Source organism: Orussus abietinus, unplaced genomic scaffold, assembly GCF_000612105.2.
Source record: "Orussus abietinus isolate OABI.00-Male unplaced genomic scaffold, Oabi_2.0 scaffold309, whole genome shotgun sequence".
In the NCBI taxonomy this organism is placed as follows: domain Eukaryota; kingdom Metazoa; phylum Arthropoda; class Insecta; order Hymenoptera; family Orussidae; genus Orussus; species Orussus abietinus.
Genome location: NW_019394460.1, coordinates 1 through 25688, shown reverse-complemented (window position 1 = coordinate 25688; position 25688 = coordinate 1). Strand labels below are relative to the sequence as shown.

At 38.7% G+C, this 25688-nt stretch overlaps 3 protein-coding genes across 13 annotated transcripts; 2 read left to right on the top strand and 1 right to left on the bottom strand.

The window, feature by feature from the left end:
* Window positions 1-256: 256 nt before the first annotated feature.
* On the bottom strand, window positions 257-12389 carry LOC105702483. Of its 9 annotated transcripts, none has more exons than XM_012430082.2 (21): window positions 11805-12389; window positions 11294-11448; window positions 10956-11105; window positions 6708-6859; window positions 6397-6485; window positions 6148-6226; window positions 5929-6064; window positions 5728-5783; window positions 5566-5634; window positions 5411-5492; window positions 5205-5336; window positions 4940-5110; window positions 4338-4828; window positions 3742-4192; window positions 3248-3639; window positions 2937-3165; window positions 2594-2763; window positions 2317-2509; window positions 2008-2221; window positions 1735-1925; window positions 257-636 (listed from the first exon to the last, which is right to left on the bottom strand). In XM_012430082.2, exons 1-21 carry the CDS (start codon window positions 11894-11896, stop codon window positions 521-523), a joined length of 3810 nt encoding a protein of 1269 aa, XP_012285505.1. In that variant the 5' UTR covers window positions 11897-12389; the 3' UTR covers window positions 257-520. The 9 variants fall into 9 exon arrangements, with proteins under 9 accessions (XP_012285505.1, XP_012285506.1, XP_012285508.1 ...); XM_012430083.2 differs by having other exon boundaries at window positions 6172-6226; XM_012430085.2 differs by having other exon boundaries at window positions 11842-12389.
* A 1343-nt stretch (window positions 12390-13732) lies between these two features.
* LOC105702476 lies at window positions 13733-15012 on the top strand. The gene is made up of 4 exons (XM_023432451.1): window positions 13733-13888; window positions 14164-14484; window positions 14619-14887; window positions 15002-15012. The coding sequence occupies exons 2-4, from the start codon at window positions 14195-14197 to the stop codon at window positions 15010-15012; spliced, it is 570 nt and encodes a 189-aa protein (XP_023288219.1). The 5' UTR covers window positions 13733-13888; window positions 14164-14194.
* A 20-nt stretch (window positions 15013-15032) lies between these two features.
* LOC105702482 (transcriptional regulator ATRX) lies at window positions 15033-22798 on the top strand. Of its 3 annotated transcripts, XM_012430080.1 has the most exons (3): window positions 15033-15083; window positions 15530-16633; window positions 16787-22798. In XM_012430080.1, the coding sequence occupies exons 1-3, from the start codon at window positions 15065-15067 to the stop codon at window positions 20764-20766; spliced, it is 5103 nt and encodes a 1700-aa protein (XP_012285503.1). In that variant the 5' UTR covers window positions 15033-15064; the 3' UTR covers window positions 20767-22798. The 3 variants fall into 3 exon arrangements, with proteins under 3 accessions (XP_012285503.1, XP_012285502.1, XP_012285504.1); XM_012430079.1 differs by having other exon boundaries at window positions 15530-22798; XM_012430081.1 differs by lacking the exon at window positions 15530-16633 and having other exon boundaries at window positions 15051-15083.
* Window positions 22799-25688: the final 2890 nt, after the last annotated feature.

The window sequence follows — 25688 nt, the reverse complement described above, 5'->3', positions numbered from 1 at the left end:
AACTGATTCAATGAATATTTTACACGAAAGCTTGCAAGTTATTCACGAAGAAACGCCTGCTTATTTTTCGGGACTGTTAAACTTCTTTAAGATTTAAGTACCTCCCTGTATCGTTTATGGTTCACGAATAAAGTCTACGTTTACCTTATTTCCCTTTTCCGCGCTAGATGTGTCGATTAAACTTGGGAAAACAAATTTGTATAATACATGTAACGTACAAAACCTACTGCAAAGAGAGTCAAGGAGGCTCTACGTCTCAGAAATTCTAACTTTATTCGTATCATAAGCATCCTTAACGAAGATTACCACGGACTCACGTTCCCCGGGAGTAGATACACTTTTACAACCATCGCGTTCTAAAAACGGCGACATCTTCGATCACAAAGTACCGTGGGTTACAAACGAAAGCGAGTTGCTCGTCTTCGTGCAAGCGTCGTTCGAACGAGAGAAATAAAACTTCTTTGCGTCTTCGCGCTTTCCATAATTCTCCAGGTAACGATATTTACAAGTGAAGGTGTATCTACCGAATGTCCGTTACGACCTTCGGAACGAGTCCCAAACTGTCCAGCATTCCTGATGGGCCTGGCTCTTCCATTGGATAAGCGGATATTCTCTTGCACTTTATCAAGTGCGTTGCTGAAACATCAAAAGTTAATGCAATAAGTTAGATTACTTATATTCATAATTGGAACATTTCTTAGAGAATCGTTCTTTTTCGTAGAATAGAAAGGTGCTTCTCTGTATTTCCATTCTATGTCTACATACAGTGAACTCTCGATTATCCGTAGTAATGATTGGAAATGGGTGCCAGGATAATTCAAAATCACGGATAATACAAATGTACTGAACAAGTTGAAAAAGAAAAAAAAAACAATAAGGTAGAAAGGTAAAGAAGTTTTATATTCTTTAAAAACAACGAACGAATTACCCATCGCTTCCTTATTATCGGGCACATAGCCACCCTATGTTAACCACGTGTTGGCGAATATTGTTCGCTTTGTGAATTCTCTTAATGGTTTTTTCTCTCGTTAAGGTAATACGAAAGGATCACTCTATATGTATATATATATAGCTTTTCACCAAACTGGGTGCACCCAATTATTTGAAATTTTAACACGCGATTATGGAGGCCCCAAGGAAGAACGCGATGTTCGTAAAATTTCATTTTTCGAGCACTTTACGAGCACTTCAGCATGTGATTATGAAGGCCCTAAGGAAGAACCTAGTGCTCATGAAATTTCATTTTCGATTAAAAAATTGTTTACTTATCCCAGACTGGAACACAGAATACATATTTCCTTTTTTTAATAATGAAATTTCATTAGCACCACGTACTTCCTTAGAGCCTCCATGATCTCGTGATGAAGTTTTAAATGATTTGGTGCATCCAGTTTGGAGGAAAGTTTTGTAAATATTTTTACGTTTTATATATATTGATTGGCCCTTTCGTATCACCTTAAGTTCGTTAACAGAGTACAATGTTCACTTCATCTGTACCGATCTCAAAGTAATCGCGATGCGCTTGTGCTTGTTCGTACTTGTCCACTACGTCCTGGATAACAATTGCCGACAGCCCAGTTACGGCGATCAGCAGGGTGTACAATTAATCCATAAACCGGATAATAGACGAATTTAGCGAAGTAAGTCGGCGAGAACATGGCCATGCGAGCGTTTTCTTGATTTCTCTGATGGGTGAGTCACCAGTAATTTATACATTTTCTTTATGGAACTTACCAAGTTGATTCCCATCGACAGTAATAAATCCACAAGGACATTGCATCCTGTTTTCAAGAGGAATATTTATCAACGGAGAGAGTATGACCAAGCCCGTCTTTGGTCGTTCCTTGTGTATCTGTTGCTGGTGTTCCTTGAACGCTCGCCAGCAACACGTTACATAGCGGCACTGTTGACATTTTTGCTCACCGCTGTGTTAATGAACATTATATAACTTAATATCGCCCAGGACGTTTCGTATTAGATAACCATATTAACTGAATTTATACTTACGGATAGTGATCTGGCTCGTCAATGTCCTCTTCGCATTCTTGACACTGGAGGCTGCTAATCGGAGCATTAATTTTAACTGGTCCGGTAGTCCACTTTTTGATAGAATCATCCGAGGATAACTTGGCTGGAGGACTGTCCACTTCAAAGTGTTTATTTTGATGGCGATGCCTCGGAACCATTATGGTGGTACTGCTTCCTGAGTACGGTACAACTTCTAACAAGTAAATAAAATCCATTCAGTATGACTTCTTGTCAGGCTGAATTGAAATACATTTCTCTGGTATTAAAAAAGAAGTTATAATTTCTTACTAGATCCTGACACTTGATCGTGTAGGTGTTTCTGATGGAGAACTAAAGCACTTTTTTGATTAAACCACAAGCAACATCTGCTGCATTTGTTTCCACGACCTTCCTCCCTTCGTACAATGTGCCGTTGCATGTGCAGAAGAAATGCGTGAATTGTTGGTGGATGTGGCGCTCCATCGACCATCAACTGCATTACCTGAGAGAACATTCAAAATGATATATAAAGTCGTTATAGAGTTTCGCTCACAAATCTCTACTCTTTTGAATGAAACTTATTTACTTTCAGACAGAATGGACACTGTAAGCCCTCGCCTTTTTCATGTGCATGATAGAAATGATCGATGACGTCTTTGTGGCTGGATGTGCGGTAACCGCAAGCCTCGCACAAATATGGCATTTCGGAAGGATTATGAGTTGTCGATAAATGATTAGCCAGTAGAGAGCTGCTTCCTGCGGTTTTTTCAAGTAGTACATTGTAAAACTCATAAATTATCAAAGTACGAAAACTTATTACCATCGTAGTAAACGAGCATATCGATTAAATCTCTACTTAGGATAAACATATTTGAGAGTTAAATAATTAATTGGAGATATAAAAGTCAACTCGTAGAGTATTCCCTTACCAAACTTTTGCTCGCAAATGGCACACACGACCATATCGCCATTGCTCTGGCCAAATGTACTGTGAGTCTCTGCAACATGAGTACTGATTTGGTGTTTCGATGAGAAAGCTGTGCAGCAATAGCGGCACACTGGTGATTCCAATTGGCCTGGTACTTGAGGTGGCACGTGAACGATCATATGTTCCATCACATCAGTATTGGACCGCATCGCAAAGGAACACAAAAAACACTGAAACCGGAGATCACAGAAATCGTCAACGCCCATTGAACTAAGATCACTAAGTCTTTCAAAGAGGATCCCTTCCACCGACCTTGACAAACAAAGAACTCTTATGTTCCTTCAGAAGTGTATTCTTATCCCCTTCCATGGAAGCATAGTAATGTTCTTGTAGATGCACCTGTTCACCTTTGTTGTCTCTATCTTTTATTTTTGAATCCGGTGTTGCCCTCTTCACCTGTTCCCTTTCCTCCGGCGTTGGAAGAGGGTGAATTCTTTTTCTACCCCTTCTACCAGGTCCAGGTCTTACGGGAGGTGGATCGACTGGCTTGATGAGTGGCGGAGCTGGTTCGATATTGGATTGCACTGGCAGTGGTTCTTTCGGTAAACTCATGGGTGCAAGAGGAGGTGGATTCGACATTGAGTACGACCAATCCTGAAATGGATTTGCTGCAATTTTTTGCAGACGATCCAGCAGGCAATCGTCTACAACAAAGCGTGAAAAGTATTTTCAATTAACTGATGAGAAAACAAATGCGAGAAACTATGTTTACGAAGCTGTTCATCAAATATAAGAGTTTTACTGACTGGTGTCTAATCTAGTTTGTTCCGCAATGTGTGTGATGATATTGTCAAAAGCTCGCCATGCCGTTGAACCAAAGAGTTCTCTCCACACCAACTCGTCCAGAAATTGTTGTATCATCTCTCTGCTAAGTAAACTAAGAGTATTTTGAAACATTCTGGGCACGATTTTCCTCAAATACTCCATAATATGATAATTACTAGGCGAGTTCCTAGTAGTCTGTTCAGAGAAGGCTGTTTGCGTTATATTAGTAAATCCCATTTCTTGCAAGGTGCTCTTATCGACTGTAAAGTCTGTCAGAATTTTAGAATCCTTATGCACCCAATCCTTCAAGGGATGTAAGATATTATTGAATCGTCTCTTGAATGATCGGTCTCCATCATGAACTGGTTCGCAAGCTCGCAATCGTAATTCCAGAGTTTCTGGATCTAAAATACCGAGCACCTCCACCTTCACCTAATTATTACAACAAAGTCACCTTATTGACATTTCAAAGATATTAGTACTTCCACCTTCCCTAATATCTTCAGATCGATATCAAAAATTTCAACTTAAAATAATCCATTCATCTTTAAAGCAAATGTAAAAAATGTAAAACTACCTGGCGAAGATTTCCATCTTGTGATGTCGTACCAAGACTAATTACACCAACTTGTATCATTGAATTCTTCCCACCCATCATTTTACACTTATCCCATACCGCAGCAGTGCAGACACTTCGTAGATTAGTGTAAAAATTTTTCACATAAAAATTGGGTACCTTTACCCATGACACCACATTTTGTACGTTGGTTTGACAAGCCCAGTGATAGATAAGTTTTAACAGTACGGTAGGTGTATGAGTGGCTCCTTGAAATAATGAACCTGAGAAAACTGAAACAAAACGGTCTGGACAGCAACTAGAAATCCATACGTATCCACCGGAATATGGGAATGTCCCTGTGTCGCTGTACATTCCTAGTTTTAATTTGATTTTCTGATATCCCTTGCTGTGCGTAGTGCAATACTGTTCAGAGCGTACTAAACCTTGCTGAATCAGCCATTCGGCAAACTTTGTTGCAGAAAACATTAATACGCTTTTCACTTTCATATCTAAAATCAAATAAAATCATCGAAACAAATTCGCTTAGACGTTCCCTAAGTCTTGAATACAGAAGATATGTTCACACAATTCATGAAAATGGAAAATAATGAATACAATACCTAAGTCTGCTCTATCCTTTTGAGCCGTCTGCGGTGCTACATCTTTTATTCGAAGATTAGGCCTTGCTACTACAACCAATGATGGATACGTCCGACCTCCATTCATCTTATTAAAAGTGATCTCTCTGCCATCAGGCTGGTTCTTCTTCGTCTCATCTATCTGTTCTCCAGCTAAGGTAAAAATAAAAGATTTTCAAACTATAAGACATTTAACATTTTAAATGTCTTTTAATAAATTTGAAAATGTAAATATAACTCTTGTGACCTGCAGTGTTATTTCCCACTGAAATTCCACCAATACTTGTGTGCTCTGTTGGCCTAGGTACAGTCGCTGGTACCTGTTGTTTATTCACAGTCTTTATTCTAAGATTTGTCACCCCTTGAGGACTAGTTGTGGCTGTAAATCATTTGATTCGTATTGCAACTATATGGCTATTGCGATATAATTAAAAAGAAATTTAATTCTTTTACTTGGAGTGACAACGTGTGTGGCATTTACAGATTTTGGTCTGCCTCGTGGAAGGGGCTGTTGCTGAGTAGGTGTTGGCGGTGGCTGTTAATAATAAACTTTTAAAATGAAAAGCATTAAAAATACATTAAGAAAGATATTAAATCACTGTACTAACTTCTTCAATTATGTCAGGTTGTTGCACCTGTAGAACTTTTGTTCTTCTCCCCGATCGGGTATATTTATACTGGAAAGGAATTAAAATCAATTTAGTGCTGAATAAATTATTAGATAACAGTGTAAAAAAGAAATAAAGAAATAAGTCTATAAAAATACGTACATTTTCTTGCTGAGATGGTGCTACCGTTGTCACTGCAGTGGTTGTTACAGGAGGTGCTGTAACGGTATGAATATACAATTAAATTAAATTTCTCTAATTGTTACGATTCCTTGACAATCATATAGAAATTGTGTCACAATAAAATCTGCATTTACTATCAAAATTAAATAATGTACCAGCAAAATATCATTATTTATGTACCAGTAGACTGTTGAGCTTGAGCTACAGTTCCTAAAATGACACCCATCCTAGGATCCATAACAAGTTGAATATTTCCTTGACTGGCATTAGTATTATTCAGCATGTTAAGCTTTATCGGTTGGGCCTTTCCCTGATTCTAGAAATGTGCATAGAATTACCAATTAAAATGTTAGCTTATTCAAGTACTAATTAATCATAGTGGCAAAACTTTTAATTGACCTTTAATTTGTTGGTTGTGCTCACCATAGGCTGAGAGCTGGATTTAGCACCCATAGGTGCTGGTTGTGCAGTTCCAGGTCTGATGAAGAAGAAAAAAGGGAATTTAAATTCATAAATATATTCAATTGTACAATGAAGAATAATGTTAATAATTTAAGACAACCCAATTACTAATTTCCATGATCTTTGTAATAAAATAGCAGGGCGTACAAAACTTTTCAGTTTCAACAAGATCTCTCTAATACTCACAATGTGTACTGGTAACCATTGACAGTTCCGACTTGACAAATTAATTTACCACCATGATCCTTTACTAATTCCTCTAAAATTGCACTAACCTGGAACATGTTTTATTGTTTGAACAAGAATAGTATACAAAATAACTAACCAGACAACTATGAGTACATTAAAATAAAATATAATTGAAGAAAGAATCGTTACTAAAATTTATATTTCTTTTTATGCAAGAAACTAACATTTCAATCCTTTAAACTAAATTCGATACCCTACAAGCATACAAAAATTGCAAACATCCATTTAATCATCAAACATCAACATACTCTGTCAAAGTTTTCCTTGTACTTAATCCTGGACATAAGTTGAGCTTCGCTCAGAGCTTCTTCGGTGCACTCCAAGTTAAGCGTCATGTTTATAGGACGTGTGTTGGTAACAGAACGGGTTATAAGTCGTCCTTTCGGCATGTCGACAACTTCTGCAATAAATGTAATGACCAAATGATAGTATCGAAGGTGAACTTACAATTAAACATCTCCTATATCACATAGAAAGCCCATGTTTCTGAGTCAAGGTACGAAAAAAAAAATTGTATGATAAAGGAGACAATTAAGTTTATTCATAATGTGAATCTAAAATTCCGAGATATGGAATAATACATTCACAAGGATATCCTTTAAGGTCCCCACTATACCAGTTGCTTCAAACCTACTACCCGCGTCAAAAGGAAACGGCAACGCTGCAGCGTCCGCGTTATTGTAAATAGAGACCTTCGTTCGATTTTTAGGTTAGGAAAGGGCAGTACCGACATCGGACAGTACTTTACCTCGGCGGACCTCTTCGAAGGCCACGGGAATTTAATGCGGCCCCAATGAAGCCACACCAACGGAGGGAAAGCGAAAGTCTTTTAGACCTGACTGGAATCGAGAATCAGACAGTATTTGGAATTCTTCTGACCCTGCACCGTTTGCCACGGCGTTACAAGATGGCGGCACCGGTATCCCGCTATGTTATTACCGATTTGTCAAAGAATTCAGAAGTTCCATAGAAGCCCAAATCCCATGTTAGCACGTGATGGTGTATAAGGCCCGGTTCCACAACTCGAGTTAACCGAAGTTTAACTGGTTTATGCTCCAGTTCAGTCTGCTGTAAACCAATTAAACTCCGGTTAACTCAGGTTGTGGAACCGGGTCTAAAAATTGGCTAACAAACCAGGAGTGAAGAGTAAGAGAGAAATCGCATGTTCAGTGTTTTTAAATTCTCAAGAATTTAAGATCGAGTAACATAACCGAGAATATTACGGTCTGTATCTATTGTCTAACCTCCTCCGGATACCCCCACCCTTACCTACGTCCCCTCCATTTCGATAAGCTTTAAGAGTATCGGGAAACTCGGTAGAGTTTCGCGCCAAATACATTAAAATGTGCGAACGGCACCGAATACTTAACATCAAATTTTACATACGGGAGGAAGAGAAATGCGTATAGAAAGGTGGGTATTGTATTTAAAATGAAGAAAGATTGCAATCAACTACATATCGTTGTCAATGAACGTCTTCAATGATTGTCTCTCTGCTTTAACAAGTGTGGAAGGAATGACAAAGCGGAATTCCAAATTCTCCAATATAGAAAAAGAGAATTTAATTAATTTAATGGCGACTTATAAACATATTATTGAAAATAAAAGAATAGATGCTGTCAGAGCAAAAGATGACGTACGTTGGAAAACTTTAACCGATGAGTTTACTATCGGTAACAATCTTTGGACAGAGACATTGAAAATATGCTGAAATAATCTAAAGAAAATACGGAAACATTTTTCTAATATGTGGAGAGACTCTAAAGACGGGGCACACTCAAAAGCATCGGTAGAGAGAGAAATTTTTAACTTTCAAATGGAGAAGGAACGTGCTGAACTTGAACTAGTACAAATTAAATTATTAATTCACAAAGAAATGTTGAAAGAAAATTTCTACACTCCATTTTGTAGTAAATCAGTTTTTATATTTACAAAGTGCCATCATTTTTATAAACAATGTTTATACCTAAGTAAATGTGCATGTATTGCATACATTCTAACGAATTAATAAATACTTTTTATAACCTGCCCTTTTTGATGTTGGGAAGAGTGGATGATGAAGGTATATAATGATAGAACAATTATCTGATAATATACGAAGCCAAAGAGTATAAATGACTTACTGTTAGTTATAATGACAAAAGCTTCTGTGTCGGATAACTTATATATTTCTTACATTGCAAACATTTCCCTTAGAATGAAAAAAAGTGCTTGTGAATCTTAACACAGCAATAATACATTATGAAGACAAAATTTGCAATGCAAGAAAATATATATCATTAAGCACAGAGATGTTTATCTTTGCAAAAAAAAAATCACTTATATCCCTTGACAGCTAAGTTCTCATATGCCAGTATACGTCATGAAGATGCGACGGTTTAAAATAGACCGTTGTCTATTTGCCATTTTTCCAGTGTATTACTTCATGTATGTGCATACACTTAATTCCCTTCAATACTCGGAGCAATAAGAACATAACCTCAAAAGGAGGCAAAGAGGCGCGCACGATAGCTTGATGACGTCACGGGTATACATAACCGAGGTTTAACCCTTTAAACGCTCAAATTTGGCCGTTCAGATTTGACCGACGATTGCTTGCTTGAACGTGGTTTAAGGAGTTGTGGAACTTTCATTAAACCTGGTTTAAACTTAAACTTCGGTTAACTTGAGTTGTGGAACCGGGCCTAAAATAGACCGTTGTTTATTTGCTATTTTTCCACTGTATCACTTCAAGTATGTACATATGTACGTACACACAATTTCTTTCAATGCTCGGAGTAATAAGATAATCTCAAATAGAGGGAAAAGGCGCGTACAGCTAACTCGATAACGCCACAAGTACACAATACCGAGGCTTAACCTCTTAACCTCAGGGAGTCGATTCTGTATCCGCGATGAAAGTGTTCACTTCTCGTACTGTCATCTCACGTAAATTTAATTACCCGATTCTGTATTCTTCGAGGGGAAATGTCAAATCCCTAGACTGAAAGTGAAAAGGTTATGAGCGTGAGTGAATGTACCATACATGTGATTGACCATTGCACTTGAAAGGGTCTGAGTTATTACCATCATACCACACATGAAATTAAGAAAAGTTGTAAGTTCCATATACTACTTAGGTTTGGTTCTACAACTCTAATTAACCAGAGTTTAATTGGTTTACAGCAGATTTAAAGCGGGTGTAAACCAGTTAAAGTTTGGTTAACGCGAGTTGTGGAACCGAACCTTAAGGTGATATAACGTGGCGTCAAAAAGGTTTCATTGGTGACACTTTTCTCCGAGGCGGCTGTACTGAATCGCTTAAAACTTTGTAACGTGAATATGGAGGCTATAAGAAAGGTTCTGATGACCATTCAAATTCAATTTTTAAACAATTTGTTTACAGACATTTTTAAACTGTTGTATAAAAAATTAAATAGTTGACAATGACAATGACAAAAATTGAATAGATGACAATTTTATGGTTGTCAAAACTTTTCTTATAGCCCCCATATTCACGTTACAAAGTTGTAAACGATTCGATACACCTAGTTCAGTGAAAAGATTCATAAACGATTGACTTCTCAGAGATCACTTTCATATCTCCTTAATGTTGCAAACTGAACCCTTAACAATCGTAAGTCACCTTTCATGTAACACAATACTTTGTCGCTGTGGTCGTATGGCACGAGTGAGGTGATAAGATGGACTACAACCTAGCAACTACAGCCTAGGGAGAATCATGTATAAAAAGCTAGCGTCCAATAAGGATTAACTGGGCTATTTTATTGCTCTTCTTTATATGACTTCCAGCCACACAGGAAAATAGTATCCCTTCCCAATATATTTTACAGAAAAATCTTAATGCATTGACACATACAGGAAAAAAGATTGCAAATAAATGAATACGCTTCAGCTTTATACAGACAGGACATATAAACATTAAAAATAAAACAGATAGCAACCATAACAAGACAAGGAATGTGATGTAGAAATGATAAACTATGTAGTTCATAAAATCTTATAATCCTTTATCACAATTCGAAAGATGGAATACATATATATTCCATTTACTATTGTATTTATAAAACAAACATAAATATAATTTAATTAATAAATACAATTCCCAATGGTCTAAGGAAACTATGAATATGAAACTTCAGACATAAATTAAGCAGTGATTAGAATTATTTGTACTATAGATTTGTCTTCTGTCTACTATTAATGAAACAAGACGATTTTTTCGGTACTATCTTCACTGATTTAATTATTAATAATAATTTATCATAATTAATTGAAATTAAATATATACAATTTTGTCCCGATTGAAATTATGGCATTATTGAATATTTTGTAAAAAAAGGATACATGACAATATCCTTAAAATATGCAGTTAAATTCTTTTCAATATTTAAATCACAAAAGAGAACTTAGCATAATGTACACATTTATCGATCCATATTCACAGTTAAGACAGTCCCTTAAATTATGTAAAAAAATATCTGTAAAATTCTTACCACATATTAAAGGTTTCCTAACTTTTCTACATTCTATTTCTAACTGCAATGTGCTTGATGGTTGCATTGTTGATGACTCTTCTATTTCCATATTTTCCAAACTGTGGTCACTATCATCAATATCCAGTTTCCGCTTTTTGGTTTTAAAAGCTGAAATTGACACACTATCATCACCTTGTTCTTTCATATTACATAGTTTTAATATGAAGTAAAATTTGATAAAGCGTGTCATTTCAAATTAGCTCATAAAGATGATAAAATAAATAAATGAATACATACTGAGATTGAACTTCGAAGGCATTTACTTTTGCAACTTTTCAGCTTGTACTATTACTTACTATTTGATCCTATGAGTGTTGGAATAGCATGGCGATACAACAGAGGCCTCGGGTATCGCTTTTTAATACACGAGTCATCAAAATGCTCAATGCAAATTCTAAAGCCTGGAGCAGCATTTTTCTTGACCCCAGCAAACCGTAACCATTGTTTTTGACTGAAACCAGAATACTTTATAACAATATCTTCCAAATGTCCTTTAATTAATATATCACATTTAATAAACTCAAAGTTTATTAAACTGATTTCTTTTAATTTGTGAAAAAGTCCTCCTTACGATTTTAAATCGACTCATCTGTCTATACTTCTTAACCTTTAGCTGAGTAATGGAATTGAAAGACAAAGATTACATGTACGTGGAATCCATGAAATCCCACATCGGTTAAAGGCTAACAGAACATTCAATCTATATTATACTTCAAACTTCTATTGGTCGAAATTATTCTAAGCGAAAACAAAACAGCTTCAATATAGTTTTATAAAATATTAACCTGAAAATGATAATATACCTACATTTCTGGATTTTTGGGAAGATGAAAAAACGAAATACCAGAATTGTGCCGCCAACTATTCTTGCACGTTTCCATACTGCAATATGCTGGCATTGTTGATGGATATATATTGCCACAATTAATTATAGTTTTGATCACTAATCACTAAACAATTCACCTGAATTCACCGGACGCACGCCAAATCACAACGGAAACTAGACTAACCTTTCACGACACAATCAGTCGACAATTTGGTTTCTATAACTTTGCAGTGAACCGACGGGCGGCGCTGTTATCGGTATTCTCTCGGCTTCCAGTTAAAGAAAATCACAGAGTCAGTCCCAATTTATGATCTTAGGGGGTCTATCACGTAAAGCAAATTGAGCGAAAATGTGAAAAATGAGTAGCTGAGGGTATTACGGAACGTTTTTCATGGTGAAAATACGAGACCATTCATGTGAACTGGCTCGTCAAGTGAAGCTCGTATTCGCGAGCTGACAGCCTGGCTGGGTTAGTCGTCCGTGACGGTGAAAGCTGCTGGATTGTTTGCGTTAGAAGTAGTATGCCACTCCGGCAAATTATATCCGAAATTCGATGCCAACTGGCAATGTACTCTGCGACTTCCCATTTACTATGCGGCGAATGTTGTGTGGACGGATGAGTATGGTATGCGAGTGGTGTGGTGTATGGACGGATGAGTATGGTATGCGAGTGGTGTGTTGTATAGACGGATGCGTATTGTATGCGAGTGGTGTGCTGTGTGGGTTATGAAATCCTGGTTCTGTTGAGTTCCTGGGTCACTGGGAAGTCAAAGGAACCTGGTGCCTCTGCTTAGGCGGGTCCCAATCGCAGCGGCCTCCTCGTGACGGGACCTGGGGGATCGGTACCATCCTTATGGGATGACACAGATCCGCGAAGTAGCTGTGAAGTAGAATTTAATTAAGATAAAATGTCACCTTCCTGTAAAATAAATAAGGTAGGTGAAGGGTTAAGTCAAAGCGGGCGCCAGGAGTGTTCTTCCCTTACCATCAAAAGCGAGCAGTGTCGGTAAGCGTAGGTAAGTCACCACCGTCAATAGCCGAATGGTATTACCATGACGAGTACGTCAGCTGCCAACGGCTACTGGTAGATGGCACCGCCATCCGTAGTGCGTGAACCCTAGAGTTCGAAAATTCTCGGTAACATTAAATTGGAGGAGGTAACTGTGAAACATACCGTAAGTTACCGGGAACATTGAGAATTTAAGAGAACGTTAATTTTGTTATTTATACTTTAGGTTTCTTCGTTTAAATAACTTTTTTTTTTTCAATCAACTTCAAAGTTCAAGCTAAAGAGTAATAATTACTATTAGAAAATATTGATTATAGGGTCGTATTTACCTCCAGCTAAAAATATTCACGTACGTACAACTTCACGGAAAATTCCATGCGATTTGTTTCAAACGAACTGATATTTCATTCTGCGACGAAGCGAATGGGAGGTTTTGATTGGCTACGGAGAACGTACAACGGAAATTCCCCTCTACGATGTTTCTCTATAACTAATCGAAACCTCTCGTTCGCTCTGTTGAAAAATTCAAATTCTCATAATTTCTCGATAAAAAAGGCTTTGGAGAAATTACCGATAAGTTACTGGGAATTTCTCTTCGTTTCTGACGTAACTTACTGGATTTAGAACTCTAGTGAGCCCCTACCAGAAATTCGTTGCGCCGCCCTTGGGGGCAAAAAACGGTTAAAGCTGACGTACGAAACCGGAGGGCAGCACAGGATGCTATCGCCCTGCCCGTGAACAATCTCCCAACTTATCTCTGCCCTCGAGTGTAGAATGTGCAGTCAACGCGAACAAACCTACTGTTATGCGATTTCTAGATATTTTTAGTCTAAATTTGAATCGCGACGGTGGCAACACTGTTGGCAGAAGGCGGGATGGTGTTATACCGGTTTACTGGTTCAACGGTCCATTTTGCCGAGGAACACGCGGTGTTTCACGTTCAGAGATCTTTTCGCCATTACCGCACTAGAATTTCTAGTTAATGTGTATAACAGAATCCAGTCACAAGGCCTCGCTTTATTAAAAGCATTGTCGAAGAATACGAAACTAGAAGTAGTTCGTTTTTGTACATTTAAGTACCTGTCTGCAAGGAAATCTTGAATGCTTAATTTTTTTCGTTTTGTTACAACCGCTCCGTATTTTCAATCCGCGTAATTGTACGACTCATTTGATTGTTTGAAATTTTTCGAACTCTAGTATACGTCGCAAGTAATTAGTGTTTAACCGTGATAATTAAGGAAGGACGAACAGTCCCTTAAGTATAGAATTTCAAGTGATTAATGTATAATACGTTTAATTTATCTGAAGACTCTTCCTTGTATTGTTCACAGACAGGCAACGATCGTGACTACAGCTTCTATAATGGATTCGCCACTGCGTCGAAGCACAAGACTTAAACAGTCTGCCGATGGATCTCCCGAGTCAGTAAACGAACTCAGTAATTCGCAAGGAGTTAGGCTAACTCGATGTCGTGCAGCTACCATGGAAGGCAAGAGTTTGGACATGGCCCGAGTCTTACGATCGACGAAAACTTCAACTTCATCTGATATAAGCGAAACTCCTGAGTTTGAAAATAGCCAAGAGACGAGTAAACGTGTTACGAGAAAAAATACCTCGTCGATCCCTTCGACGCCCAAAGCAACCAGAAAACCGTAATGCTATACTTTATTACTTAAACTAATAATGCAATGTAGCGTTTTCAATCCTGGGATTTTAGATAAGCATGGAAAATGAGACAAAAGTAAAAATTTTTATATTCTACATTACTTTCAAATTGTTTTAACAGACGTGGGTCAAGGGCTGGTTCCGAGACAAAGTCGACACCGCCGGTTGCTCGAATCACACGAAAAACACGAGCTATTTCCATGGACTTAGAGTCCACAAATCCATCCAATTCAGAGCCGCTACAATCTACAATGGTACCAGATGCAGGCATCAGAATTCGGAGACAGGCATCCATTTTACCATCGGAACCAGCAGTGACCGAGGAAGTCGAGACCAATGCTACTTTTTCTAAAAGACTTGACAGATCTGTGATTGAAATTGATGAATTAGGTAAGTATCATGTACTTAACGAACAAGTATTGCACTGTTGTTCATATATTAATTTCTTTTATTCATGTGTAAGTAGGAGATCTGGATCATTCTTCAAATGTCTCTTCGTCCAAGGATACTACTAAATCTTTGGAAAATATGTCGATCAATGAAGAAAGAAATAGAAGCGAAGAAAAAATGGAAGTTGATAATTTTCGTAAGTTAACTTATAGTCTATAACATAACCTATACCAAAAATTATAGAGTAGCCGAGATAACTGAATAACACATAAAAGCTGCAAGTTCTTTGTCTTCATTGTTTATCATGATGAAAAATTTGGCAAATTATATATTTTATATCAAAATCGAATTATTTGAAACGAGTTATGTAAATTCTTAACCCCTTGCGGATGAGACTTTTCCATTATGAAGGCTTTTGGGCTGCTATCTGCAGACACTCGTCCGCAAAAGATTAATTTTTCTTGCGACAGAGGAAATTGCTTTAATTAAACAACTTGGCAGAGAACAAAGCATTACATGGTGGGAATTATATGAATAACAAAGTAGAAGAAATTTGAAAAATCTGTTTCAAATGGTTAGAGTAGAATATTAATAACTCGATTTTGTATATATGTAAATTTATAAATGTCGTATTTATCACAGCTGAAGTATCAAGTACACCTCCACAGCAGTCACCTTTGGGATCGTGCAAAGTTAATTCAAGTGAAAGATTAATAGACAAATTAGAAACACCAGAATCTTTAAGCCTGTCCAAGAATTTCAGAACGGAAAGTCATGAAATGAATGTGGAAAATTCTAATGAGGTATCATTTGATAAGTCAATAAAACGAACTCTTGTAAAAGCATCGATAGAATTGGGATTGCAGATCGAAGGCTTATTAAACAGCTCCGCAGAGAAGCAATTACAAAATGATAGTAACAAAGAAAATGAAAAATATGACGTGTCACCAGTGGTGACAGCCACTATTCAGGAAGTACCAACAACTGTTATGACGTCAAATAATCGCAAATCATTAAGTCCAGTACTTGTAGAGAAAGCAGAACAAATAAAACAAGTGTTGTCGAGCGATCAAATGCCATCAAAGGTCTCACCGATAAAGGAATCTTTGACAATGACGTCACTTTCTGCAAACACTGAAGGATTAAATGATTTAGAAGACACCAGCCCGGTAAGTGATTCAAAAGCAGATGATTCAATCATTGTCATTGAAGACACTGAGATTACAGAAATAGATAAAGTGGAAAAGCAAAATGATATCAATCGTGCATCTGATAATCTAATAACAAAGGAGATTGTTATTAGGCTGAACAGAACAAAAGTTCACAGAAAAGCTAGCAGCGAGGAGATGTCAATTTTTGACCGTGACAAGTCAAAAGCCTCCAAAGACGCTATCATGTCTGATGACAGTAAAGATTCGAATCCTGAAATACTTGAAGTTAGTCACAATCTTGAAAATGTCACTTCATTCACTGATAAACTGTTACAAAGTGAAAAAAGTAATGAACATGAGAATCGCACATCTAGATTGATGACTGAAAACAATGATTCTCCATCAAAATGGATGTCTCCGGTGGTTGAGAACAAACCGCATACAAACATTGATAGAAATAGCATTAACAAGGAGGATGTTATTTCAAGCAAGGAGAGTTTAGAGAAAGATATTTCACGGTCCGCTGATACGACTTTATTCGTTGAAGTGACGGCAAGCAGCATGAACATACCAGTGGAAAATAATTTCGACGAAGGTGATTCTCTAATGCCCTCGATAGAAAGTTCTTTCGCCGACTTAAAAAAGTCGGCAACGGTTACATCGCTCACGACTGATGATTTACAAACAATTGAAGGTGAAGATAAATTGGGAGTTAAAGCTAAACATGGGATGTCTTCGACTGTTGCAGAATCTACGAGTGGTCAGTCCAAGGAAGTTTCAGTTAGTGAGGACCAGTCTAAAAAGGTTGCAACATCGGTGAACACCGAAGTCCAGCATAGGGGTGCTGTCCAAAAGCCAAAGTCAGAAAAGAATCAAACTCGATCCCAGAAACGGCACGATGAAGATGACAGCGATTCAGACATGAATCTAGAAAATCTGTTTCACGACATTCCCGCCAATGAGTGGAACAGAAAGTTCACAGGAAGCTCACCGACTGTGGAAAATGAAAGCGAAGCAGAATGCGATCTGGTACTGGAGGATAAAGAAGAAACTGCAGCTGAAGAAGTGACCAAAAATGGCTCCAACTCTGGTAACACTTTAAGTTTCAAGAAATCAGAAGTGAAGGCCAAGAAAGGAAATGAGACAAAGACAGGAGACGAGGAAGAGAATAAAGAAATGGATGTTGAATCAGATGTTGAGAATAAAGTATGTGAAGAGACTGCAGTTAGAAAATCGTTACAAAGCAATCAGCAACTTCTAGGTCTTGTGGTTGATAAAAATGTGAAGAAAAGTGACAGTTTCAGAAAATCGGTTGATAACAGTGAAAACGATGTTTCGAGTACTGCATATTGTAAGTCTACAGGCAAATCAGAATCTACCACCAATGTGCAAAAAGATGTTCATTCTTCAGTAGATGAAAGTTCCAAATCCAGCCTGGAGACATCGACATCGTCAAAGAGCCGGTCACAGAAAAAAAGAAAATCCACCGAAAATTCATCAGAGAAGAATATAAACGTGAGCAACGATTTAAACAACTTAAACACTTCTAAGGCGAGTAACAAGTCGAAGATTTTGGAATCCGAAGAAGACAATGCTAATTTCGACGATGAAGAGGCTGTTGCAACGCAAACCAATGTATCATTTGAGAAATCAAACAAAAGTCGTAAATCAGCAGAAAACCAGCAAGTTTCGAGACAAAGTTTAAACAAATCTAATCAGGAACACGGAAGTTCCTTTATTGCAGTCACGAAGAGTAACAATTCCTTCAACGAGACGAATTCCAGCAATTCTTCGGAGAAGATTCCGACCTCTCCTATTTCGGGAAATAAGAAGTCGTCGAAAAAGAGAGAAGAATCGGTGAAGGAGAAAGCGCGTTTCTCTGTGACGAGCACCCAGGGTGAAATGGAACCAGAACATATGGACACCGACGAAGATGAAGAGGAAGAGGAGCCCTGGAAGAACAGTTCCAACAACATTGATATACGTAGATCTGAAAGTGGAGCCAGTGGCAAACGTTCAAAGCGCGCGTCCCTGGTTGTTGAAGAGGACGAGTCGCTCTTTGTTTCAGGCAAACAGATAAAAGCAGTGTCGCAAAAGTATGGAGAATACAACACGGTAAATGAGAACTACTCTATCGCAGCACAAGTGGACTCGGAGAGCTCGAATGACAGTTTAGAGGACAGTAAGGAACAGTGGGTCCCTCAGTTTCTTTTTGGCTCATCTAATGGAGAAGAAGACGGGTCATCCAACGGCAGTATTGATTCAGACATTGCTAGGGAGTACAATCTCGATGGGAAGTCTGACGTAGAGGATCCGGATGAAGATATACCTGGTGACGTCTGCAGAGAGTCAGAAGTAGAAAACTCTGACTCGGATGATAATGGTTCTGACTTGGAAGGATTTGTAGTGTATGATGAGGAAGAGGACGAAGAAGACGAAGACGAGAGTGCGGAAGAAGATACAAGTAGAGGGAAGGGTAAAAAGAAATTCTCGAGAATTGCAGTGCAGTTTTCAGACGAGGAAGAAGAAGAATCTGACAATGAAGTTAATCCAAAGGTGATCAAAACAAGTGTTGGTGACGAGAGTAATGTTTTGAAATTCACTGAGAAGCTACGTGATAATATCGAAACAGTAAAAACTCCAAAAAGAGGTAAAGTCCCACAAAACTTATCGGAGACTGATAAGTCTCGAGGTGTTTCGGATGAACAGAATGCAGACAAGAGTTTCAAGACTCCGAAAGTGAGCAGTACTCCTAAACTGAGTGGGAAGACCTTAAAAAATAAAATTGTTAGTAATATAAACTTGGGTATTAACAAAGGCGAGTCGTCAAACTGCAGTAAAAGTGATGAGGAGTCCCTCACACCTGCATTCATGAAAAAGAAGAATATGATTCTTAATCAAGTGCATACAATACCTTCCGTGAAAAGTGCAATGAGTTTCTGCGAAACGAGTGGCACAAAGCAAATAGATTCCGGTGTTCTACAGAAAAGTCTTCCGGCTCTGCCAACAGACTTGACCGATGTCACTGAAACCAATCTTTCGAGGCAAAAGTCATCCAAAGTATCTATGCTGAATAAAACAATGCTAACGCCTAGTAGTGAAACCACTGTAACGAAATTCCTGAAGAAACAGAGATTACACGATACTCTACCTTCTGTAGATTTACAAGAACAAGCAGAAGGCATTTTGGATGAGGCAAAAGAGATTGTCGAATCTAGTAAAGAAGCTCATCTAACTTCTAAAATGAGCACGTTGGACAAATCGCGAAAAGACCACATCCATACTCGAATTAAAGAAAAGAGTAACGAAGAAGATACAAAAATTCTTGTGGAACAAGAGGAAATGACGCCGACCGAGAATACGACCAAGTTAAAAAATAGTGAAGTAAACAAAAAGGCATCAAAGAAATTGAAAAACGAACAGAAAACTATTTTTGAAGCTGAAGAAGCCGTTGATAAACCTACCAAAGGCGAGAAGAAGAAAAAGAAGAAGAAGAAACTGAGTGATCAAGGTCAAGAAACAGAAAATCCCGAAAAATCGAAGACCAAGAACAATCTCAAAGCTCAAGATAAGTTGGAGGCAACCGACGAAGCAGAACATGTAACAGAGACGATGGTTACTAAAAAGCAAAAGAAAAAGAAAAGGCAGAGTGCACAGATGATTCCTACCGAGAACATTGAAAAAATGGATGATAAGCCCGCCAAGAAAGTGGCAGAAAAACGGAAGGAAACAGAAAATTTGGACGAAAACAGTACTCAGAGACCATCAAAGAAGAGGAAGAAAGTCGAATCCACAGAATTCGGAGCAACCTCGGAGGAAAAGCTAAATTCGAAGAAATTAGCGAAGGATATCGAGGTGGATTCGGGAACTAAACAAAAACTAAAGAAGAAGTCTAAAAAATCGCCTGCAGAACAAGTCGAACAAGAGGCGATAAAAATGGCCGATAAAGACACCAACAAGGAAAGCGCTGGCAGGGCTCGCAAGAAAATTAAGAGCGAGGGTTCCGATCTTCAAAATTCAGAAGATCAACCGACAACGAGTTCGAAGCTGACTTCGAAAAAGAAGAAAGTGCGCGCCGAAATAATAAATCCCGAAGATCAACCCGTAAAGATTTCGAAGCTGACATCGAAGAAGAGTACCGCAACGAGCGACTCCGATGAAGCTCCCGAAGCAGTAGATTTTTCTAAAGCACGTGCAGAAGCGTTAAGGGCGATGAAAAACGCCGTCGATAGTATAAAAGCCGGCAGAGAGACGAAAAGGAAGGAGAGACGAGAACAACTGGAGAGAATCCATCAGAAGAAGAGTGCAAAATTGGAAGCAGAGTCTGCAAAACTTGAATCCGAATCGCGGCCTCGAAATTCCGGCCTGAAGCGACTTCCTGACGAAGTAGTCGAGAATCTTTCGGACAGCTCGATGAAGAGGTCGAAGAGGAAACGAAGAAAACTGTCCAAAACCGACGAGATGGTACCACCCAAATCCCTGTTCGTCCCTGACAGAGCCTCGAATGCCGCGAATAATGCCGAGGACGGATTTATTCCTCTCAGCGCGGCTGGAAGTACGACGGAGTTTAGCGTTGTGAAACTGACAAAAATTAAAAAACGAACATCTTCGACAGCGGCGTCCTTCAGACAACAAAAACTCGCCCGGAATAATCGTCAACCATCGACTTCCTACACTACGTATCGCCAGAAATTGAAAGCGTCTGGGAAGGATAAACTCCCTCATTGAAATTTCTAGATCTGAGTTCTCGAATTTCGGTTTTCTAAATAGATTTCCTGTATTTAATGCGTATGCCTCAATCGATTTTACCTCTTACCGCTTACACGGCAGTCTGATTAAACGTCCGTTCACTATTGTGAACTGCAAGGTACGTTAAGGGCGCTCACTACTCCAGCGATTTTGCAGGGCCTCACGGGGACAACGATTTTGAGCGTATTTCTAAACCAATCGAGCTCAACGAGTGCTCATATTAACCCTTTGCGGTCGGCGCCGCCACAGTGGCGGCATTCGCAAGTAGTAGAAGTCGGTGCCGCCGCAGTGGCTGCATTCGCAAATCGTCGTAGAAGTCGGTTCCGCCACAGTGGCTGCATTCGCAAGTCGTCGTACAAGTCGATGCGGTTGCAGTGGCAGCATTTGCAAGTCGTTGTACAAGTCGGTGCTGCTGCAGTGGCGGCATTCGCAAATCGTCGTAGAAGTCGGTGCCGCCACAGTGGCTGCATTCGCAAGTCGTCGTAGAATTCGGTGCCGCCACAGTGGCTGCATTCGCAAGTTGTCGTAGAAGTCGGTGCCGCCACATTGGCGGCATTCGCAAGTCGTCATAGAAGTCGATGTCACCACAGTGGCGGTATTCGCAAGTCGTCGTAGAAGTCGGTGCCGCCGCAGTGGCGGCATTTGCAAGTTGTAAAAGTCGGCGCCGCCACAGTGGCGGCATGATTTTATTAATGATCACGAAACAACTTTCCGTAATTTATACATAGAAAGTTAAAAACCTGATTAGCTAAATTTGTTCCGACTAGCTGGTACTCCTATCAGAGAAATCCGCTGGTCGCAAAGGGTTAAAGATGAAATGTTGACTTGTGTTTATACGGGAGCGATTTTCAAGAAGTGGTTATTTTCGTATAAAAAAGTGCTACGACATAATTAGAATGCTCTTTTAACTAAGAAGAAGTCGGGTTATCGAAAATCGCTCCCATATGAACACACGTCAACGTTTCATCTTTAAAAGGAGCACTCGTTGAGCTCGATAGGTTGAGAAATACGCTCAAAATCGTTGTCCTCGTGGAGCACCTTTTTCGTAATTTTCGGATTCCTCGCGAGGAATTTAAGCTCTCCTTGACAACCGTTGTCAAATCTAGATTTTACAGTCACTGTAGCAGACTTGAGACTATGTTGTTCAAATAATTAAGAGAGAGATGCAAGACGTTTTATATATCGTGACATCAAAAGCTGGATGTTCGAGTTGATTATGGGGAATGTGAATGTTGCATCTGAAGAGTCAATCGTTCATGAAACTTTTCTCTTAACTGAATTTGCTGAGTCGTTTCAAACTTTACAACGTGAATGTACAGGCTGTAAGAAAGGTTTTGACACTCATAAAATTTCATTTTTATAAAAAATTTTTAAAATATGAAATTTCATGAGTTTCAGGACCTTCCTTATACTCTCCATATTTATATTGTAAAGCTTGAATCGATTCAATACTCCCAGTTTGGAGAAAAATTTCATAAACGAGAACTTTCATTACGCCATTTTCACATCACCTTAAATTCGCTATTCTTTTTATGCCATTGGCCGTGTTCCTTGACCTTGAAAGTTTAATTAGGAACTTCCGATTTTTACCAATTATAAACGTGTCTTAAACATTACCCGGTGTCAGGAAAATAATCGTGCCTAATCGCCTCTGGCCCAAATTATGCAAGTACTTGATAAAGGTTGATGTACAATGGCGGACATGAATGCCTACCCTGCAGATACGGCATCGCTTGTGCAGGATGGGAGGGCACTGATGTCTCCCAGTGGTTTTCAACAATGCCATCGCCTTGAAGAGCTTCACATATTAACCAACAGTCAACAATTATTCCTCGCGGTTCATAATTATTTACTATTAAAAGAATGGGAATATAAAGTGGTAAATTATGTAACGCTCAATTGTGACCCTTTCATTCTACTTTTCTACGTTTAATTTACAGATATGGTGGAACATGTATATAAACGTTCTGTTATATTATAAATAGATGTGTATATTATGAACAGTTGTAAACCATGACTCTCTGATTTTACCTTCCTACGTTTAACTTACAGACATGGTGGAACATGTATATAAACGCTCTGTTATATTATAAATAGATGTAATGCGTAATGCAAAAGTATAACTGCGCATATTAGTACTCTATGGATACTCCAAGATGACGATTAATTTGTGGATTGTTCTGCTGCATCATTCACAAATGTTTGAAGATTTATATTCAGAAGATTTTGTACGAGGCTTTATTTGCTAGAGTCAGAAGAACATCAAGAAATTATTCGCCCACTGTTCCTAGTTAATAACTATCTAACATAATTTTCGGTGGCGCACGTGAATAACGTGAATAATTCTACTCTGCACAGGAATAAATAGCAATGTTCATATTTTATTATCTTTGGCATGTAAGATTGTTCATGGAAATCTTATAACTCATTGCTTATCACTGAAACTACCGAAAGGATGATTTTATTCCGTTTATTTTAATCCTGCACGCTTCGGCATTGTAGACAATACTTTATCCTTCTCAATAATATACGGTCGATTGTTCAGCATGATTAAAATAGTCTATTGTTAATAGGCGCTAAGATACTAATTTGTCACGATATTGCTTGGTTTTATGGATTGGAGTTTGTTGAAACTTAAATGTACATAACGACGTCCCTTACACCGAGCTAACAATAGGCAATTATATTCAGCGGATCGTCCGAGGTTCTTACCGCGCCAATCCGAAGAAGGGGCATTTATGGCTCCTGCAATAAGGGAATTACCGCCCGCGAAACCTTCTAGCTTAAAGTAAAGAGCAACAAAATCTATTCTTCATCTTTCAATAGTTTCCGTGTCCTTATAATAAATACTAATCCGTTTCGAGCCCTCGCTCCCAGCTGCAAAATGTGTCGCGATATTGCTTGGTTTTATGGATTGGAGTTTGTTGAAACTTAAATGTACATAGCGACGTCCCTTACACCGAGTTAACAATAATATTCAGCGGGTCGTCCGAGGTCCTTACCGCGCCAATGCGAAAAAGGGGCATTTATGGCTCCTGCAATAAGGGAATTACCGCCCGCGAAATCTTCTAGCTTAAAGTAAAGAGCAACAAAATCTATTCTTCATTTTTCAATAGTTTCCGTGTCCCTATAATAAATACTAATCCGTTTCGAGCCCTCGCTCCCAGCTGCAAAATGTGTCGCGCACATTTTTCGATTTACCGTTACAAGTTAGTCCACCCTCTACGTCGCTTTTCGGGAATTTCAGACCCTCCCTTCATTTTCTATTCCACCAATCGCGATGAGTTTACTTACACCTCCACCCCCGGTTAAGCGAGTAGTGCTCTGTGATAACAAACATCTTTTAACATCTCTTCTCAACTAGTTCAGCAAGGTTTGCGGCGATGAACCCACAATGATTTGAAAAAAAAAATGGTTCCTGTTATGGTCCACCTAACTTGGAAAGGGGCACAAAAGAACAGGCAAAACAAAACATTAAAAAAATCCAGGAAGTCTGAGATTAGACGGCGAATAAGTTACTAAAAGTCAAGAGTATTAATAATACGTCGATCTCGTTAAATTGACTGAAATGGTATTTTTCACATCACTAAGTATGCAAAAAGCCATTTAAATACTGACTCGACAAAATATAATCGAAATGATTGTTCGCCGTCTCTTCCCTGTCAATCCTGACAAATTGAGGGAAAATGTGAAAAATGAGAAGCTCACGGTATTACGGAACGTTTTAGTGGCGAAGATGCGAGACCATTCATATGAACTGACTCGGCATAAATTTTTAAGCAAAATGGTGACGCATACAAGAAAAGATAGAAAAATAAGCGCCGTGAATGCCATCTTCCACGGATTGACACCGAAATTCAAAATGGAAAACCTCCTGGGTGTTTCGATTTTTGGCAACAATCGTATTCGGGGACGTAATAATAACCTTATTAGAAGAAGAAAAGAATTACGTGATGCCTCAGACCAATTTTCGTTAGAAGAAAGAGAATGTACTAGGATGTACAGGTTAGTTCTTGTTATTGCGCGGTTATATTACATTATTAAACATTGAAAACTGTTAAACAATTCATGCTTACATGACATGATAAGAAAATTATATGGTTGAATTTCTAATTATAGTACATGTAAACATGAATGTAATACATATTTAAAAAATATAGATAGACTCGAGTCCTCTTTACTTTTAACGGCTTTCCATCTTCCCGCCTTTCCTGCCTATAACCCATTATCTCTCAACAATTTTTTATTTACAAGGTATGTACCTTTATTTACGATATTACTAGACCGGAAGTGCTAGTGATCTCGTTCTTTCATATAGCGAACACGTAATTCGGCGAATAAACCCACGTGAGATGAAAGTGCGAGTAGGCGCTCTCGTCAAAAATACGTAATAAACACCCTGAGATAAGAAGGATCTCTGCCAAATCAGAGATGAGTTGAGAGATTCACGGGAAGGATCGAGCGACCGCGTCCTGTGCGACCTCCGGTGGAGGATGCAGACGGCTAATGCACTTGCCACCTGTTTACAACTCTGGGCAGCCGGAGAACCGGCTGAAAAAGTTAAGAACTCCTCACAAAAACTCCAAAACTCTGTATCCCCTCCGAAAAAAATCGCAGCCACTAGCTCGAAAGATCAATTTAAACCGAACAACGTTCTCCATCAAGCTACCGTGGACGTAATTCGCATCGCGAAAAGAATTCACAAACATCCTTTAACATCTTTTAACATCTTCTACCAACAAGTGCAGCAAGCTCGATTTTGATTACCTGCCCATGATGATTTTACCAAAAATGGTTGCTTCCAGGTGATCCACCTAAACCTGCAAAGGGGCACAAAAGTACAGGTAAAACGGAACATTGAAGAAACACCAGTAAGTCGCCAGATTCTCCGAAGTGGCCCA

Coding starts and splice junctions, on each gene's coding strand:
- LOC105702483 (XM_012430082.2), bottom strand. CDS start 11,896: ATGCCAGCATATTGCAGTATGGAAACGTGCAAGAATAGTTGGCGGCAC. Junction 11,449..11,804: donor CTTCCCAAAAATCCAGAAAT/GTAGGTATATTA, acceptor TTCTGGTTTCAG/TCAAAAACAATGGTTACGGT. Junction 5,493..5,565: donor AACCTGACATAATTGAAGAA/GTTAGTACAGTG, acceptor TATTATTAACAG/CCACCGCCAACACCTACTCA.
- LOC105702476 (XM_023432451.1), top strand. CDS start 14,195: ATGGATTCGCCACTGCGTCGAAGCACAAGACTTAAACAGTCTGCCGAT. Junction 14,485..14,618: donor CCCAAAGCAACCAGAAAACC/GTAATGCTATAC, acceptor TTGTTTTAACAG/ACGTGGGTCAAGGGCTGGTT.